Source organism: Aphanomyces astaci, assembly GCF_000520075.1.
Source record: "Aphanomyces astaci strain APO3 unplaced genomic scaffold supercont1.4, whole genome shotgun sequence".
Taxonomy (NCBI): Eukaryota; Oomycota; class Saprolegniomycetes; order Saprolegniales; family Verrucalvaceae; genus Aphanomyces; species Aphanomyces astaci.
The window spans coordinates 1,211,184-1,228,901 of record NW_009798267.1 but is presented as its reverse complement, the minus strand read 5'-3'; the positions used below and the strand labels follow the sequence as shown (position 1 = coordinate 1,228,901).

The window sequence follows — 17,718 nt, the reverse complement described above, 5'->3', positions numbered from 1 at the left end:
CCGCACCTCCGGTGGAGTCACCCGTCACTGCTCAGGCCGACATTGTAGAAACGCCGTCCACCATTGACGTGTCGGACGCGCATGTGGACGTGGCTGCTGTCCCCGATGAAGCCGTTGTGGAGTCGACTCCAATCGTTGCCGTCGAAGCCGCGCTCGCAACCGATGCTGAAGTCGCAGTGGACGTCGTGGACACCCCGCCTTCTAGTGCGGTATCCGAAGTGGCTCCAACGTTAGTCGCCGAACCGGTGGCCGTGGCCGAGCCAGTGGACGGGCCAGTCGCTGCGGTGGATTCTCCAGTGGCTGATATCGAGCGATCGAAGGCCGCACCTCCGGTGGAGTCACCCGTCACTGCTCAGGCCGACATTGTAGAAACGCCGTCCACCATTGACGTGTCGGACGCGCATGTGGACGTGGCTGCTGTCCCCGATGAAGCCGTTGTGGAGTCGACTCCAATCGTTGCCGTCGAAGCCGCGCTCGCAACCGATGCTGAAGTCGCAGTGGACGTCGTGGACACCCCACGTTCTAGTGCGGTATCCGAAGTGGCTCCAACGTTAGTCGCCGAACCGGTGGCCGTGGCCGAGCCAGTGGACGGGCCAGTCGCTGCGGTGGATTCACCATTGACAGACATCGAGCGATCGGAAGCCGCACCTCCGGTGGAGTCACCCGTCACTGCTCAGGCCGACATTGTACAAACGCCGTCCACCATTGACGGGTCGGACGCGCATGTGGACGTGGCTTCTTTTTCGGAGGATTCCTTGAATCAAGCCGGTGGAGTTGAGAGGGAATGTATGACGGCTGTGGAAGAGACAATCAAGCCCAATGGCGTAATGAGCTCGCAAAATTCCGCCGTGTGGGCTGCCCTTGAATCGCCAATGAATGCAACCTTACAAGCGAAAGCAAATTTGGGTTTGTGCGCCTTTTTGGTGCGTTTGATTCTTACTGCTGACTGTCGGTTTGTAGGTGAAATGCTAAACTCTACCGTTGGAGGGAAGGAGGTGGCAGTTAGCCCATTGCCAGAATTCTTGTTTGCAATGAAATCCCCCGACATAGTGCCACAAAAGTTGCTTCGCCCTCAGCAGTCGTCCACATTGGAGTCGAAAAAACCTCTCCCAGGGTATGCTGTTCGTGGGCTGTCATTTAGCAGCAGCGAAGACTCAATGGACGAAGCTCCGGAACCTGTGATTCCGCCTACAAACTCGTCGCAATCGGAAGCTATTGCGACGACATCACAAGCGTCCATTGGGTAAAACTGAACATGCCAACGTTCAGAACTATCCTAACAAGGTTGCATTGCCTAGGCTGAAAACTCGGCTCATGGGGTGGTGGAAGGACAATTAGCCCGCCCTGGTTGTTAGATCGTAGCCCTTATTTATTGTCGTCTTGAACGACGCTCAATTTAATCTATTTTAATCTTGATCACGGGCCTTGAGCAGGCAATAGATGGATACACAGGTGTGCATTGCGATAACGTGCGATGACTATCGCGAAATATTCTCGTCGATAACTCGACAGTACAGTAGTTGGCAGCTTGTCCTGCCCGGATGTCCTTATCGAGTGTATCATCCGTGCCGTCAGGAACTACAGCAACAACTGATTCATTCGCTCCGGTGAACTAGCGATCTGGTAGTATGTAGTAGCAGGCTACAGTTTGACATTTTAGGACTGTAGATATCATGGGGCCTTGAACCATCGCGTCCACCAAATTCAGCTATAACTAAAGTAGTCGAATATGCTACGATGATGCCATCAGCCTCAACCGTCACATACAGTACTCTGAAAATGGTAGACGCGAATAATCAAGTTAAGTAGAACTAAAATATACCACTGACTCATTCAAATAGCGTGGTGGGTCGTTCGAGATAGTTGGTGCAGATGGCCCCAATAGAAAGAAAGGGTCATCCGTGGCAACGAGTGGCGTGACGATGCAGGATTCGAGGTCATAGTTCACTTCCGGATGCAACTCGATGGAGGGCGCGACTGCATGGGCCTTCTTCCAAGCTTCACTCACTTGTTTTCTCACTTGACGAGGCTTCACAGGTACTGGGGCGTCCACAGGGACGAGTTGGGACGCATCGTAGCGGCCAGTGGTGTTGGGCGGCGGAAGGTGACGCATGATATCTTGCCTATCGACAGATTCCAGCTCAAACGAGTCCAGGGACGGAGCATGGTCTATAAGACGTTGGATTTCATGTTCCAGGCGAGTAGTCGATTGTTTTTGTGTGTGGCTGCCGCCAGTGTCTACAACGACAGTGTCCACTTGATGGGCAAAGTGAAGTGTGCGTTCAGGGTTTAAGAAGTCAGCGTCCAGGCGACGAGCACGCAACATATGTTGCTGCTTTGGGGTCGTATGCAGGGGGTATCGCGGTGCAGGATGCTGCGCCGGGGGTGCGGTTGTCCGTGGGCCCAAGTCATCGGCGTCGTCACTCACCATGTCAAGCCAACTAGTATTAATAATATTTTTAGCATTTGATTGGTGTAATCCAGTTCATTTCGTCCAATCCATGGTTCACTTCGATTTCTCATTTGTTGAGCCACTTTAGAGCATCTCCACTGAGTTTTGTCAATTAACAACTTATGACGCATAATCTCGGTCACAACTACCCTCGGCAAACTACTCAAACTACAATGTTAACACCAATATTTTTAGTTATTGAATCGACAAGCCTAGTCTTGTCCGTACAAAAACAGGACACTAAATAGGAACACCCCCGTCATCATGGAAAAGACCGACGCATAGTACGGGTACGCTGCCGGCAAGAACCGGTCGTACTCGTCGTGCTTGTAGGGCCGCACGCTCACTTGGGTGGTCCAGTGCAGCACCGAGTAGCCCACTCGGCGGTACATGACGCGGAACTGGAAGATGCCATACACGTCTGGGGTCGCAAACGTCACGGCAAAGTGGCCGCGGTCGTCGTGGGCCAACGTCTTCCGAACGTACGGATCCAACATGACAAACTCGAGCTGCATGTCGTCGGCCGCAAACGGCATCCATGTCCCGTCGTCTTGTCGTTCGTGGACGTCAAATGAATACGTGACGTTGTCCTTGATGCGATACACCTAGTAGTGCACCTTGTGAGACTTACCAAATGTTCTGGGAATCAATCACCCACGAGGGAATTCCGGGCCACTTCGGCGTCGGGGTACAGCGTCAGTGGCTGGTCGGGGCGGTCAATCGGCCTGAGCATGGCGTCTGGCGGCGTGCCGTCCTCCTTCGTGTGGCGGACGTTGGTCACGCGCAGCACCCCACGCTCGCCAAATGTCCACTTTGTCACCGCCTCGACAAAGTCTCCGTTCCCGTAGCTGGATGAGTAGTACGCATCTTTGAAGAGGTCCACAGAGCCAGAGAAGACGACCCGTGCGTTGTTCCTCGCTTGAATGGCCGCGACGAGGCTAACGTTCGTGCCAAAGTTTGACGAGGCGCGGTCAATGGGGCGTTTCGTGGGGGAGGCCGAGTACGAAGTTGGCTCGGCGGCCAAGACTGTCAACGCAAGTACGTTGGAAGGATCGACTGACATGCCAACGCCGTTGAAGAAAATGGGCTTGGAAGGTCGGCCAACAACCAGTGGGAACTGGGTCCATTGCCGGGATGTCAGATGAGAGTGGTAGATGTCGGTCTTGTCGCCAACATGACGCACATGGTCCATCACGACCGTGCCTTTCTTGTCAAACTGGACCCCAGAGGCCGCCGCGAATTGGCGTAACATCGACGACACCCGTATACTTCCGGCAACAAGCACGTTGCCGCCTTGCTCAACAAACGACAAGAGCGCATCCTGTTGGAGTGAGTTCGTTCCCAACGTCTTGAGGGATGGGGCCAAGATCACAACGTTGTCATACTGCCGCACACCATACTTAGCAAGGGTGAAATTTGACGACGCCTGGTCGAAGATGGCCAAGTGATGGCCTCGTGCTTGCAAATGGCTAATGTATGAGCCAAAGCTATTCAAATCGGCGCTTTCCCTCTCGTCGAGAAAGATAGCGACCCGGGAGCCCTGTGCTACGACTGCCAACAGCAGCCACGCCACCAGCACCAGCGGCTGATGAATCCTTGTCATCTTCAGAGTGTGCGTGGGGGGTACTTTGATTTTACGTATAAGCTTGACAGTATCCGGATAACATACACCTCAATTGAGGACATTTGACACTTCTGACCGACCATAAATAAGTTCTTGAGCACTACTACACTACTGTTGGAGACGTGGAGGCCGTGGAGGCGTTCGATGAATCTACACCGGATGAGACGAACGAACACGACAAGGACCGCCGAGCGGCAAGATGGAGCTGTGAAGCACGCTTGATCATGAGTTCCGAGTGGAAGCGATTCCATCGTGCCCGAACGAGAGCTTGCCGCTTCTTGGGTAATGGCAGCACATGCACGAGGAAGTCGGAGATGTATGCTGCGCCGGTGGGTCGAAAGAGTTCCTCAAGAAAGGCAAAGAACGTGGCGCCAGGCATGCGAGACGTGCCGTACTGCTTGGAGGTCCATTGGAAACGCTGAAACCGTTTAGGATTTTGTTCACAGGCAAGCCACACGGCGTCCAAAATCGCTTGCTGCAGCACCTCTGCGGTCATGTCTTCTGAATCCACAACAGTAATGACGTTGTTCTCGACTACGTGCGCCATGGAGCGGACAAATCGTTTGTCCATGACCATCCAGTCTTGTTGCGACAGCTTTGGTTGCATTTGAGACGACAACGGGGCAAGTGAGCGTAAAATGCGGTAGTGACCATGGATGTACTGGGACGTTGGGAGAAGGTAGCTCCACATGAGATGCCGCGGGGGGCCATCTACGAGTGGCGGCGGCGATTTCCATGGCACCACAGTCCGGACAGTGTGTCGGTGGTCGTTGGTGACGAGGATGATGGTGAGATTCAGCATCGTAGCCAGGGTTTGAAGGGCCAAAGCTCCCACGCGCACTTGAGTCGGCTTCTTGGCAACGTGAAACGCCTTTTTCACATCAATGACATTCATCCCGACGTGGGAAGCGATGGCTTCGGCATGTAAAATACCGTAGTTGGTCATGTACCTCCTCAGTTTCTCCGCGGCTGCCGTCGCTGGCATCCTGTGTATTGCTCCCTTGTGGCGCAATTTGTCTAGACGTTCGAGGGACGCCAGCTCGAGCTCCATGTCTTCAATGGTGTATAGTTCTTGGACAAGGCACAAGTATGCGGTGCGAACATCACAGCTGCTATCGTCATCCTCGGGGATGCCTGGCAGGTCCCACGGAACGATTTGGAGATGCTTGGAGGTCAAGTACGCTTGCATGTTGCGGTGGCCTTCTACGAGGGATTGGAAGTGGCATTTGCAACCGTATGTGGAACACAGGAGGATGCCACGGCTCGCATCGTCCAAGAGATGGCTCTCAAGCACGTCGAGTTTATCCTTTTCCACCGCCCCCAACGATGGATTCCACACCGTCACGTGGAGCTGGGTGCCAAACCCAGCGTCAAAGTTGCAGAAGTACCGCATATACGGGGGTGCGTGGATGTCCAGGAAATGGAGCAAGCGCAACGACGTGGCGCACACGGCTTGCAAATACGCTTCCAATTCCCCTTGGCGCTGGACCATGAAAGACTTGGTCTTGTGCTGAAAGAGCCACCGCTTTCGACGATGCAGCGGTAGTGGCGCGATGGCTACCATCGGATGTTGCTCGACAACATCCTTCGTTCCGGTTGACGTCGGCGTGGACTTTCGCCACCATGAAAACAGAGGCAGGGAAGTTGCGGGTGCAGTCGACTCGACGACGACGTCGAGGGGGGTTGTTTTGGGGGCGGAGGCTTTGTGCATGGGGATTTGCCGCAATTGGTAGTCCAGCACGCGGAACTCATCAAAGGACCGCCACGTCGTCCACGACGACTGAAACGCCATGTGGGGGTACTGGCGGCAGGCAAACACCATTTCCGTTGAGATGGCGTATTCTGGCTGTTCCATGATCGAGGCATCGTATCGACATGTGTGCACGTGCACTGTGCACTTATGAATCGTTCGGATGTCGGGGAGTCGAATGACGATGCGCTGGTGGCTCCTTGGGCGAAGCCACCGCGTCGCGGCTGTCCTTTGGAGGGATACTCTCGACCCCGACAATGGTGCCAGCGATGAGGGCGACGGTGTCGGGGTCATGTCTGTCGAAGGTGATGTCAATTTGTAAGCACTGGGTGGCGCCAAGCTTTTACGTACCTTGGTATCACTAGCGTGAAAACTCATCCCAAACGGCTCTCGGGCATGTAACGCTTCATCTGCCTTGAATTCCTGTCGTGGCAGCTGTGTGACATGCAGCAAGCACTACGAGACACACAGCACATCTGAACTCGATTGTCTTGGGCGGAATAGAGTACAGTACGTTCACGACAGCGCAATTGTAGTGGGTGTGTGAACGAGGTGAGTACCAGTGGGAGTACTGTAACGTGAAGTCGACCAGTATGAATGCCGACCTGATGCAGTTCATCACACAATTTTCACCTTGGCTTCATTCGCTGGTGCATGAGCAGGGGTGGCAACACATTCAAACCGAACGATAAGTACTGTAGCTCGCTCCGTCTTCCGGGTGTCAGAAAGTGTTTATATTGAATTGTATTATTTTTATTTACAGCACAACGTAATTGCTTGTATTTGCCATGTCGTCTTCTTCGGGCATCGTCCACGACGTTTTGCCACACGAAGGATTGTAGTAGTACATTTTGCCCGACACTTTCGAGTGCACGGACGTCCACCCCTCTGGATGGGCATCATCAGCGCCGGTGGAAGTCGCAGGGGTGAAGCTGCTGTCTTCCAAGAAGCTCACAAACCCACCACGCGTGGACTCTGGAAACGGCGGCGGCGATGATTCCTCGGACGAGGAAGCCGCCAACAAGGGGGGGCAAGGAGGGGGGGGGTCGTCGTGGGTAAGCCCTTCCACAAGCTTGACATCCATGACTTTCGTGGACGTTACTTGCACACGGTCCATTTGGTGCTGCAGTTGCTTGAAGTTCTCGTTGATTCTGTCCATGGCGTCCAACAACGTCTGGTCGGGTTGTTCCGGCGCGGCGGCGGGGTCGGTGGTCTTTTTGCTCTCGACCTTCTCCAGCGTTTGGATCTTTTCGTTCATGGCTTCGTTCATGTGATTCAGCTGAATCGTGCCTTCTTGCACCGTTTCCATCTTGTGCTGGAGCCGGTCAATTTCGGCGTTGAGTTTGAGCACGACAAACAAATTCTCCACGTCCGGCATGGTGTCCATCGCCGACGACGACGTTGTCCGAGTCGGCGGCGCCACGTATTCCATCGATATCCGGGTCATTTGGTCCTGTTCTTGCTCTTCCAGTTTCACCGCTGTGACGTGCATCGACGCTTGGACACTTGACATGCCGCGATCGATTTCGGCCAACGTCATTCTCGTGGCTTCCAAGTAATCCTCGGCCGCCATGTGGGACGGCCGGTACGCCCAGCGGGCATCAACGTCTTCCTCGTCCTCTTCTACTTCGTCATCAGGAACAGTCGACACGGCGTGCACCACATGCACACACGACGGGTCCATAAAACTGGACAAATCGCTCAAGTCGCTGTTGTTGGTCGTCTCCACGACCACCGCCCCCTCGTGGCGATGGTACTGGTCGTCGTCGTACGCGTCCACGTCTAACTCGCTCATGCGCTCCGACATTTCCGAGTTGCGCACGGTCATGTCGCTCAGCGCTTCGCTGACCCTACCGAGGTCGTGGGGTTGGTTGGTGGCTTCAGGCTGCTGCACGATGGACAAGTCATGCAATGCCAACAGCCCGAGGCTCACCACGTCCACAGAGCTGGCTACCGACTGTTGCTTAAAATGGCTCACTCCTAAGTCGAGGCCTTCTCGCGGCGGCGGTCCAAGTTGTTCTATATACACACATATATGCGTTATTACAGTGACAGATGGAAGCAACGTACGGTCGCCTTCGGTGGATGTGTCTTGAATCGTGGTCGTGGACGGCCTAGTGGACGCATTGGACGCCACGGACGTGCGCGTGGTGCTGCTGGTGAATCGCTGGTTGTCGCTGATTCTGCCATTGGAATCACGATTGTAATGATGGGACGCCGAGAGGGGCGTGGTGGGGCCAAACGAGCCGTGGCGATGGGACGGGTCGTACATTTCCGACTGGCTGCGTCGGTAGGCGGCGACGGGCACATGAAGAGTCGGATGGTTGTTGGAGGAGGAGGGTTGAGGGTGCGGATGCGGCCAGTCCGGCGTCGACTGGGAGTGAAGAAACGACCCGTTGTCACTCGCCCGGATCGACGACGAAAGCGAGCCGCGATTGTGGTTTGTCTGTCGTGACGTGATCGAATTATTGTGGGGACTGTGAAGGCTGCCGGCGCTGGATGGCCGACTGGCGAGGGACGAGTTGTTAGGAGTGTGGAGCGCCGTGGACCGGGCTTGGATGTTGCACCCGATGCACACGCGGGTCTTGGTGCGCTTAGGACCGATCAACTGCACGAGGCTACATTGGTTGCACACGACTTCACCACATGCTTGGCAGTTGTATTTTTTCCTGACGAGGGAAAACCCCCTCGTGCAGATGCCGCAGAATGAGCGCTTGCTATGCAAGTTGGTGAGCAACTATTCGTGGATTGGGCAAGGTGGCTAGTGGGCTGTACCTGGCGGGAACGTAATGGTGGGGCGCGACCCATTGCAACGTACTTAGCCGCTGCTGCTCAAAGAAATCCCGAATAGATTGTCCCCGCAGCGCGGCCAAGTCGGACATTTTAGTCACGACCCACGCCGGCAGCCTGCCGTTCGGGTCCCCCAGCACCATCGACCGAAGCTCGACTTGGAAGCTGGACAGCGGGGACGACGACGAAGATCCGTTCGAGAGGATACTCGCGCGGGACGAGCTGTTGGTCGAGTCGAGACTGTGGAACGTGTGCATGTTGAACGTCTTGGCCCGCACAAACCGATGCGAGTCTTCGAAGGATGGAAAGTTGAACAGGTCGATCGACTTGGACAGCCGAATGCCCACGCGCACGTTCTGATCGTCCACGAACGAGTCCACAAGCTACAAGGATGCCGTCAGCACGGGTTGAAGGAAGTTTCGTCAGGTACCTCAATGTAGACGTAGTCGCGGGGTTTGGTCGGGGTTGCTACAGCCTTGAGGCAGTGCCACTTTATGCACACAAAGCGCTGAGATGTGTATTCGGAGGAAATGTCCCGAGGATGCAGGACATGGAGCACGGCGCCATCGAGGAATTCAGAGCCATGGAGGGCTGTTTCCCGCTCCCGGAACATCTCTGTGGTTTCCGTGATGAAGTGGTCCATCATTTCGTCGAAGGACGCATTCACTGTGCACACTGTTCGAACGGCAGCTTGGTTGGACAAGCTATTGATGTCGTCAGCAGCGCGGGAGATGACGACGTCGGCTTTTTGTTTGACAGGTTGCCAGCGGATGTTGCCGAGACCGTTGATCAAGCAAAGCGCATTGTCCACCGCTTCGTCGACGTAGTTGATGTACGCCTCGATCTCGTCTCGCCTTAGTGGAGGCAGCGACGACAGCGAGTCTGCGAAGGCGCTCGGACGCGGCGCCGGCAGAATCGTCATGGCCGCCAGCAATCACTGCCAAAGTCAGTTCCAGCAATTACTGCGTTGCGTGATGGCAGAACGCTCTGGTCATAGACGACAAAACCATGTGGTGATGCCGATAGGAAAAATCCCCCCATCCCGCTGGTGGAGTTTGTGCTGGGGATTAAAGGTCGTACAATCCAAAATCGCAGGCGAATTCAAAGATTCCTACAACCGTCCTTGCGACCCCTCGGTGCGTCGCTATACAACATTTGTGCAGTGGAATAACCGCGCTGCCCATACCTCGCTTGAAGCGATTCATCATGGGAGTTCAATGTTTGTACCAGGCGAAAAGTGGGTACAACTAGGCAAATGGGGAAAACTCCTCATTGGGAAAATGGGGTTTTACCAAAATCGATGGCATAGAAATTGACCAATCAAACCCACAAATATGAATAAAACCTAGCATCCGATTTGTATTTGGTTTCTACATTCGAACCCACACATGAGAAAACGCACGTTTGTATGTGTTAGTTTGCTGGCTATAGTATTCTAGCCTCATTTGGAATGACAGTTCACTGGTTTATAGTCGTCGTGCTCGAAGATGGGTTTGCAGCAGATCCAAAGTACTACGCTGTGCTAACTTTAACGTACACGATAGTCGAGTAATAAAATGGAGTAACATACGTATAAAATTAATCCGAGCTCGGAGCATACAATCTGGTATACTACGTAGTACTTCGAAGTCCTACGTGGCACTTTGATTAATAATAGTAGAATTATTTACCGTTAATTAATTCTACAGTGTACAGTACATATTTCTGTTTTGAAAAACGCAGGCAAAATACAGTATGGTACGAAATATAGCATACAACTAACTGTTCGTCTATGATAGGAATTGTATTTACTCTTCAGCCCCTTCTTCAGGCGGCGACGGGTCCACGAGCACGTCCGGCTGTTCGACCAAATTCGTGAATTTGAGCACATTCGTATCTCCTTCGACGGCGACGCCAAAGTCTGTCGCCAGCTTTCGTGGCAATTGAATTTGGTGGTCCACCCCGAACTTTGCTTTGAGGCCATACCCCACGTACACGTTGAGGAATTTTTTGCCGACGCCGATGCTCACGGCTCCAGGCCATGTCAAGGATCGCGCGATGGCCAATTCTCCTACCGCCGCCGACGTCGTGGACGGCAAGCGGTCGACCCGCCACGAACCGGGCTTGTCTTCGGAAATAGCTCGAAGGGGCTCTGCGAACTCCTCGCCTTCCCACGGAACTTCTTCGCCGTCGTCATTGGTATTCGGGGGCAATGGAGTCGACCGGCCGTACTTTTCGTTGATTTCTTTCGTGTAATGCACCCAGTTACTCGGGTCTCCGAGCTCCGCCGCGGTTTTTGGTTCGGGGGCTTCTTCGGGAACTTCCAGTTCCCCTTCTTCCGACACGATGAAGAAGCCGGCGGGGCACAGAACTGTGCCAGCATTAATACGAGCAATTTGTGCGCGAATAAAGTTCTTCTCCGTGCCAGGAAACGGGGGGTGGCCATGGACCTACAGTAGTACCATGTGAATAAGAATCACGACAACGAGTAGCAAGTACCTTTCCCTCCAAGTCATCGTGAATGAACCGACGCAACGCCCGCGCGGCGACGATTTGGTCGCGACGCACGGGTGGCAGCTTGGTCCATTGATACGACCCTGACGCACTCATTAGCTTGCAATCTCATAAAAGAAGTCCCCTACCATCATCTTTGAGAACCCAATATGTGTTCTTGTTCAGCCCATTCGCCCCTTCTTCCGCCGCGGCGTCTTCAGGTTCATATGGCTCCGGAAGTTCGCCTTCAGCTACGTAAAAGTCCGCGGTCGTGCCAAGCAACTTGCCCCAGAAGCGCAACTTGGTCGTGCCGTTCAAACTCGCCAGCTTTTGAAGGGCCAACGACAGGCGAAACGTTTCCGCCTTGGAGAAACCAATGCCCGCCCATTCAAACATGTTGGCTTCATCCAACAGGTCCGATACGCCACTGGGGGTATCTTGGGCGATCTCTCCATCTTCTGTTTGGATCTGGTGGACGACATATCATCGACAGTTGAAGTGGTGGTTATACCTTGAGCAGTCCTATGGCCGACTTGCTCCAAGCTTCTTGGGCGGACTTCTACACATGACACGTTTGCAGTTTCGTCTGAGGATGTGGAGCATAGAAAGTTGATTTACTGCTTCTGCCTCTGCCGTAATTTCTCCGTTGTTCGGTGGTTCACCTCGATTAAAGCGCTCTTGGCGAACACTGCAGGACAAGTGCTCAAACATGGTGGTCGCATCAATGGGGCGCTCCACGAGTAGCTTCAGAAGGACTTCTGACAAATGGTCATATAAGTTGACACCACCGCGCTCTTCCTTCAAATAGGCCTTGGCCTCATCCAGCGTCAGGTTTGTGCTTGCCATGTTCGTGATGCTGCCTGCCTGCAAGTATTCGCAATGTGACCTTTCCGGGCGAAACCACTCGATGTGGCCTGTGATTGGTGCATTCATTATCCAGATAACATCCGGATAGTATTGAATAATATCGGAATCGCGCCAAAAGTACACGCGGGAGTACCGCGGTCACATGAACTTCTCGCAGTCCCAGGGCGGCGATCGCGAAGGCCGAGGACGTCGATTGCAGAGGACCAAGGAATGGGAGTGTCAGGTGTGTACGTTGCTGAACACGTACAAGCGGAAGACATGCGCGGCATGTCTGACCGAAAGGGAAGTGTCACCTGATCGCTTATCCCAAACTGTACCGTCCACGCAGCCAACGAGGAAACGCATTCGGCTACGTCGATCGTCACAGGCCAACTCGCAAGACGTAGATCGTGATTCCAATGATGATGACGACCTCGACAACCTTCCATTGAAACCAAAACGCGGGCGAAGTTCCAACCAGTTATCCCAAGCCATACCAACAACGATCACGAACGAGGCTTTGGAAGATCGCGTCGGTGAAGGTATGAATACTCCTGGATCCAGCATTGAGAGGACAAAGCCCATGTCGACCATCACGGCTGTTGTGAATCAACCCGAGGTGGTTGACAACAAGGAGAACAGGCCAACGTCCCTGGAACGGATGCGGGCAAAGGTCACCAGTATCCACAAGCAGACCTTCAATTCTCTACCGATGGAGGATTCAATGTCATCGAGGAAACGTCGGTTTATACCAGCCACCACGGAACAGTCCAATGGGCAACCTGATTCCGTACACGACGGCATCATCGATGGCTCGACACTTTCACTTCAACCTACCGTCCACAGCCAAGACGTTGTTTCCCAGGGAGCCCCTGCATGTCCAGCACAAGTTCACGTCGACTTTTTCTCGAACGAGACCCTACCGTCCATGACTACGATCTCGACCAACGCACACGATGCCTCGCCATCACACGACAGACAAGAACACGATGGGTCATCGCATCACATCCACTTGGCCCGTCACTCATCCCTTGATGAACTTGCATTCACTGCACCCTCGTCTATAACCTTCACCACCAACCACATACGAAAGCCGCGTGGAAGTTTCTTTTACCATATCTCGCACGGCTCGTCCCGGCCAACACCGCTGCGACTCAAGCGAAAGGCCACCAACACAATGGACAGTCTGACCGACCATCGTCGGCGCTCCGACGACACGGCCGTAGCCATCATCAATGCCAAGTGGCTCACGTCGACTATACGACCGATTCAAGAACCAACGAATGAAGCTGGAGTGCATGAGAATAGCCCAGGAGGGTACACTTGCCCGTCATCAGTCGCGTCGGATGGATCGAACGAGGCTGGCGCTCCACCGCATGCAGTCAAGAGTGAGGAGGCCCCTGGTTTCCACCCGATCGACGTGGACCAAGAAATGGAAGCTCCGTCCTTTCAACTACTCAACTTTGCCGCGCACGTCGCCGCTCCAGTGCCCCTCTTCGACCAAGCAATCCCCGCGGACCGTAGTGGCGACATGGTTGAGCCAACGTCGATGCCGGGGGACTCTCAAGGCGCGCCACCATCGTTTAGTTTATTGTCCTCTCTCCGCACTGGCCTTCCCCCGTCGGATTATTCCCTTCCACGTCCAGCCGAGTTCCAGGAAGACCGTGGTGTCGTGTGGGTGGACGATGGTGGGGGGGCACCTCGACGACAGTTGATGCATCCAACGGCATCCCTAGACAGCGACCATTGTTCGTCGACACTTCAACGGGATCGTATGCCATCCCACTCGTCGCAGTCGTCTTCTACCCACAGTGACCTTGCCATGCGCCAAGCCGGATTGGACGACAGCTCGGACGAAGAAGAAATCAAGCCCAGAAAACAGTTGCGGGGAAACCGAGTGTCGATTCAGTCGGCCGAGTGGACGTGCAAGTGGTGCACATATGCCAACGAAGGCGACGGCGCGAGCAATGAATGCGATTGTTGTGGTCAAGCCAAGGGATCGTCGTTGGGACTGCCGAGGACGACACATACTACAAGCAAAGCCACAACAAAGACGAGGAGCACACGACCCATCAACATGGACGAGAATGAGTCCAATATATATCCTTCAGGAAACGAACAAGGAGGCACCGGTGCTGGCTGGCTGTGTAACATGTGCACGTACGAGAACTGTACCAACCCCGTGCGATGCGAGTTGTGCGACACACCAAAAGGTACCTGTGTATACTACTGTATCGTGTAGAACGTTGACGACATACTAAATGATGTTTACGTAGGCTCCAACATGCCGTCGCAGTCTGAGATACGGTACATAAATAAAGTGTTACGTGTGATGACTAATCATTTCTCTTTTGTAGGGAATTCAACCACTTTGATGACCTAGACGACGATGACGACTTTGAAGTTTACGCATCGGACGCGACCAACAACCCTCCTGACGTGGTCGACTTGACAGCGGCCAGTGACGGGAACCGACAGCCGTTGTACGACAACCAGTCCGACTCGATTGAAGAAATCTCAGACACCGAGGTACACCTACCTACCTCTTGCGTCCTCTGCGACGATATAATGTATGTACTTCGTAGCGCCGTCCTCGCTCCCCCACATCCTCATGGCATACCACCACCGAGTTGCGCGAGTTTACGTCCTTTACCCCCGTCTCGTTGCTCCGACATCAGGCAGATAGCATCGACTATTTGAACATGTTTGGTGCCAACAGGTACAGTACATCCCCATGTCATTGTCAATGCTCCACTTTGGACTTCGCCTAGGGGAGGAAGGTCATACTCGGATCGATTGCAAACTCGAGTGTCGGAATCTCGACGACGACAGGCGGCGCAGGCACGAGGAGGAGGAGGAGGGGGCCAACCAAAATCCTCTGGAAAGCGCAAAAAAGGGGCCAAGAAAGGTCGAAAGTCCCCCGCCAAAGCCCCCAAAGGTCGGTCTGTCAATGATTCCCACACGTTTTCGAATCTACTGCAAGTTGGATTGTCGAACACGAGTATCAACAACGCTTGGACTTAGAATATGCTTCGAATCGATCGTCGGTTCCTCAATTTCAACGAGCATCCGCGGCCGGAAAACGTCGCGCCATGCCGCCATTCCAAAAGGCTTCTGCAGCAACCAGCAGTAGTAGCAGTACCAGTGGGGCCCCTCGTCTGGTCAATGCCAACTTACAGCCCAAGGCGCGGACAAACTCGATGCGCGTCGTGGCCGAAGAAGGCGACTTTGGAGCATTTCGATCGGCGCGGCATCATGCCGCCGACTCGAGCCGCCTCGCCGCCGCGGCGTGGGAAGGGCAAGGGTCGATGCGGTACGAAGACGATTAAATTAACAAAACTCTTCAAGGATACTTGTCGAACGCACTAAAACTATCTTGGGCCGTCCGCGACAGTTTCGAGTAGTTGAGCAGCCCCAAGAGCCCAATGCTCACGGTGGCACTCACGACAAACAACACGTCAAACCAGGACGCAAACCCATAGTAATCGATCGGGCCCAACACGGCATCGATGTGTCGCCTAGAAAAAGATATCATCAACTCGTATGAAAAACGTATATATTTTTTGTATAGTATATATATATATTTGTACTTGTGGTCGGCTTGCAAATTCATGCGCATCATGACAAACGACGACACAAAGTACATGCCCATCAAGTTTGCGAGCAACAGCACGACCGAATTGGATGAGACGCTGCTCGACAAAAAGCGAAAGCACTAGACATTTGCAAAATGCTCGCAAATTGTTCGCATTTTGAGAATGTATGTACGTACCTTTAACACGAGGAGGAGGAAGCCGCGAGTCTGCGTAAAGACCAAAATGCCCACAAACACCAGGGACGACACATTCGCCATGAACCGGACGTTGATCTAATCAACAAAACAAGTACGTTTCAGTTAAATTTGCCAATTTTGCGAGGGATTGATGAAATCGAGAAAAGACGTATGATTGGCTAAAACGAATGAAGGTTGAAATAATATGATTGGCTCAAAACATTGACTGTCCCTCTTAAACTTAGTTTAATCATGCGATTTCACAGGTCCGGCGTTGTTCGGCGATTCAGTCAACCAACCGCCGGAGCAAGTTTTGAGTATAGGACACACAATATAAAAAGCAAAGAAAAATCATGGACGAGAGGGTCATGCGACGTACCCACGAGTGGAGCGACGGCCACAGATACAGCAGTTTGACCACGACATTCGTGATGGGGTCGGTGTCTCGGTCCCGCCGGAACACGACATTGACGGTGCTCATGATCATCTTGTACACGCAAAAGCCGCAAAACGCCATGCCGATCCAGTTGAACACTCGTCCTTTCAACGTCCGCTTCTCCACTGCACGGTGCTATCGCCATCCATGTAGTTCAAATATTTTTTTAAAAAACATTTAAAACATGGCATGCAGCATCATCCAAGACATTTAAAACATTTAAAACACAAGAGGGCAACATGGAATATATACCTGCAACTCGCGCATGGCATGCAGTTCCAAGAATAATTCTTTGCCCAACGTTTCCAACACGGACACTTCGCCTTGTAAATTCTGCACGTACGACTCTACCAAGCAATATCAGAATGATTTTTATATATATATATATATAATATATGGCCATTGTCGCACCCGTGTCGTTTTGCTTGTGAAACATGGCACTCCATAGCTTTCCGAGTATCGGGTTCAAAGACGAGCGTTGACCAGTGTCTGTCCGCCTGGCGGCGTGCACTTCGTACGCAATGCGCTTCTTCTTGATCACAATCATGTCCAAGTTTTGGCGGACGCGGCGCTCCAGACCGAGGATGTCTTCTTCGGCCACGCTGCGCCAAAAGATCGTCATGGACTCGTACGGCATGTTCACAGCCCCAAACCCGGACAAGATGGCCATGAAGTTGACGCCAAGAAAGCCCACGCGACTGATGAACCCTTCCAACGAGAACAAGCCCACCCAGTACGACGTGTCTTCGGCTGCGCCCGTGCTGCTTGTTGGAGGCAAGGGCAAGGACGGCACGTACTCGCCAGACTTCCAAAACGCGTAGAGGAAACTCACTTCCAAGACGATCGTGACCACGATGGCTTGATGGCGCTTGAGGCGTTGTTCCCGCGCCATGGTGTAGAACTGCATCACAGGGATCATGTACGCAATGAGGAAGGCCAGCCCAACCAAGTCGATTTGCCAGATAAGCTGTCGAGTCGCTGGCCGTAGAATGTCGGCGAGCTCAAAGATCAACACCTCGAAGATGCTAAACGACAGCATGAACGTGACGCAGAACAGGAAGCGCGAAAACACGCCTGTGTCCCTGACTTCGTAGTCTTGGAACAGCCACATGGAGAAGAAGGCATAGGCAAACAGGAAGAACAACAGCCAGCTGATGCCAACGATCACAAGGGCGTCCGTTGGCAGCAGATCCGCAAGCGCTGCGACGTCCATGAAGTTCGCACAATAATCGATTTGGATTGGCTAAAAGCACATTGTCATGGCAAATCAAGACCTTTTTCATGATTAATTTTAACCAATAAAAGTGAATAGACCTTATTGGGTACCGTTACAGTACGTACTGTACTTTGACAGGAACAAGACATACCATATGCACGTCGCACTAGATTTCCCATGAAGGGGACAGGAAGTACTCATGCACGTCGCATTAGATTTCCCACGAAGTGTGAATGATCTTGACACATGTGCAATTCGAAGCAGCGTAGATGCGCTACTATTAATTGTACTATTTCTCCATTGTAATATATCCGTGGCAAGGGTCGTCCACTTTGCTAAAGTCGAGAAAGTTCTGTGTAT

General features: G+C 53.2%; 9 protein-coding genes across 14 annotated transcripts in view; 2 read left to right on the top strand and 7 right to left on the bottom strand.

Annotated features, from left to right (window-relative positions):
• Positions 1-1,444, top strand: part of H257_02575 (hypothetical protein) — a gene marked incomplete at its 5' end in the record, with an annotated part of 14,052 nt that extends 12,608 nt beyond the window's left edge. The window contains 3 exons of the mRNA XM_009826279.1: positions 36-906; positions 961-1,243; positions 1,299-1,444. Of these exons, the coding sequence (XP_009824581.1) occupies positions 36-906; positions 961-1,243; positions 1,299-1,338 (1,194 nt within the window). The 3' untranslated portion in view covers positions 1,339-1,444. The remainder of the gene's footprint in view (positions 1-35; positions 907-960; positions 1,244-1,298) is intronic.
• A 336-nt stretch (positions 1,445-1,780) lies between these two features.
• Positions 1,781-2,437, bottom strand: H257_02574 (hypothetical protein). Its single transcript, XM_009826278.1, has one exon. The coding sequence runs from the start codon at positions 2,429-2,431 to the stop codon at positions 1,802-1,804; it is 630 nt and encodes a 209-aa protein (XP_009824580.1). The 5' UTR covers positions 2,432-2,437; the 3' UTR covers positions 1,781-1,801.
• A 189-nt stretch (positions 2,438-2,626) lies between these two features.
• Positions 2,627-4,079, bottom strand: H257_02573 (hypothetical protein). Its single transcript, XM_009826277.1, has 2 exons — positions 3,111-4,079; positions 2,627-3,057 (listed from the first exon to the last, which is right to left on the bottom strand). The coding sequence occupies exons 1-2, from the start codon at positions 4,053-4,055 to the stop codon at positions 2,665-2,667; spliced, it is 1,338 nt and encodes a 445-aa protein (XP_009824579.1). The 5' UTR covers positions 4,056-4,079; the 3' UTR covers positions 2,627-2,664.
• A 28-nt stretch (positions 4,080-4,107) lies between these two features.
• Positions 4,108-6,141, bottom strand: H257_02572 (hypothetical protein). The gene has a single exon (XM_009826276.1). It carries the CDS (start codon positions 6,118-6,120, stop codon positions 4,180-4,182), a length of 1,941 nt encoding a protein of 646 aa, XP_009824578.1. The 5' UTR covers positions 6,121-6,141; the 3' UTR covers positions 4,108-4,179.
• Positions 6,142-6,541: 400 nt separating this feature from the next.
• On the bottom strand, positions 6,542-9,606 carry H257_02571 (hypothetical protein). The gene is made up of 4 exons (XM_009826275.1): positions 9,047-9,606; positions 8,602-8,999; positions 7,897-8,543; positions 6,542-7,845 (listed from the first exon to the last, which is right to left on the bottom strand). Exons 1-4 carry the CDS (start codon positions 9,536-9,538, stop codon positions 6,584-6,586), a joined length of 2,799 nt encoding a protein of 932 aa, XP_009824577.1. The 5' UTR covers positions 9,539-9,606; the 3' UTR covers positions 6,542-6,583.
• Positions 9,607-10,308: 702 nt separating this feature from the next.
• H257_02570 (hypothetical protein) lies at positions 10,309-11,970 on the bottom strand. Of its 4 annotated transcripts, XM_009826271.1 has the most exons (5): positions 11,707-11,970; positions 11,600-11,647; positions 11,238-11,556; positions 11,095-11,192; positions 10,309-11,045 (listed from the first exon to the last, which is right to left on the bottom strand). In XM_009826271.1, the coding sequence occupies exons 1-5, from the start codon at positions 11,932-11,934 to the stop codon at positions 10,404-10,406; spliced, it is 1,335 nt and encodes a 444-aa protein (XP_009824573.1). In that variant the 5' UTR covers positions 11,935-11,970; the 3' UTR covers positions 10,309-10,403. The 4 variants fall into 4 exon arrangements, with proteins under 4 accessions (XP_009824573.1, XP_009824574.1, XP_009824575.1 ...); XM_009826272.1 differs by having other exon boundaries at positions 11,600-11,970; XM_009826273.1 differs by having other exon boundaries at positions 11,238-11,647.
• Positions 11,971-12,056: 86 nt separating this feature from the next.
• On the bottom strand, positions 12,057-13,474 carry H257_02569 (hypothetical protein). The gene has a single exon (XM_009826270.1). The coding sequence runs from the start codon at positions 12,526-12,528 to the stop codon at positions 12,175-12,177; it is 354 nt and encodes a 117-aa protein (XP_009824572.1). The 5' UTR covers positions 12,529-13,474; the 3' UTR covers positions 12,057-12,174.
• On the top strand, positions 13,112-15,487 carry H257_02568 (the record flags this gene model as incomplete). 2 transcript variants are annotated; one of them, XM_009826269.1, is made up of 6 exons in its annotated part: positions 13,112-14,147; positions 14,211-14,241; positions 14,292-14,463; positions 14,520-14,653; positions 14,715-14,872; positions 14,959-15,487. In XM_009826269.1, the coding sequence occupies 6 exons, from the start codon at positions 13,112-13,114 to the stop codon at positions 15,261-15,263; spliced, it is 1,836 nt and encodes a 611-aa protein (XP_009824571.1). The 2 variants fall into 2 exon arrangements, with proteins under 2 accessions (XP_009824571.1, XP_009824570.1); XM_009826268.1 differs by having other exon boundaries at positions 14,706-14,872; positions 14,959-15,263.
• Positions 14,925-17,374, bottom strand: H257_02567. 2 transcript variants are annotated; one of them, XM_009826267.1, is made up of 6 exons: positions 16,554-17,374; positions 16,395-16,489; positions 16,086-16,277; positions 15,707-15,802; positions 15,525-15,649; positions 14,925-15,452 (listed from the first exon to the last, which is right to left on the bottom strand). In XM_009826267.1, exons 1-6 carry the CDS (start codon positions 17,353-17,355, stop codon positions 15,278-15,280), a joined length of 1,485 nt encoding a protein of 494 aa, XP_009824569.1. In that variant the 5' UTR covers positions 17,356-17,374; the 3' UTR covers positions 14,925-15,277. The 2 variants fall into 2 exon arrangements, with proteins under 2 accessions (XP_009824569.1, XP_009824568.1); XM_009826266.1 differs by having other exon boundaries at positions 14,925-15,649.
• Positions 17,375-17,718: the final 344 nt, after the last annotated feature.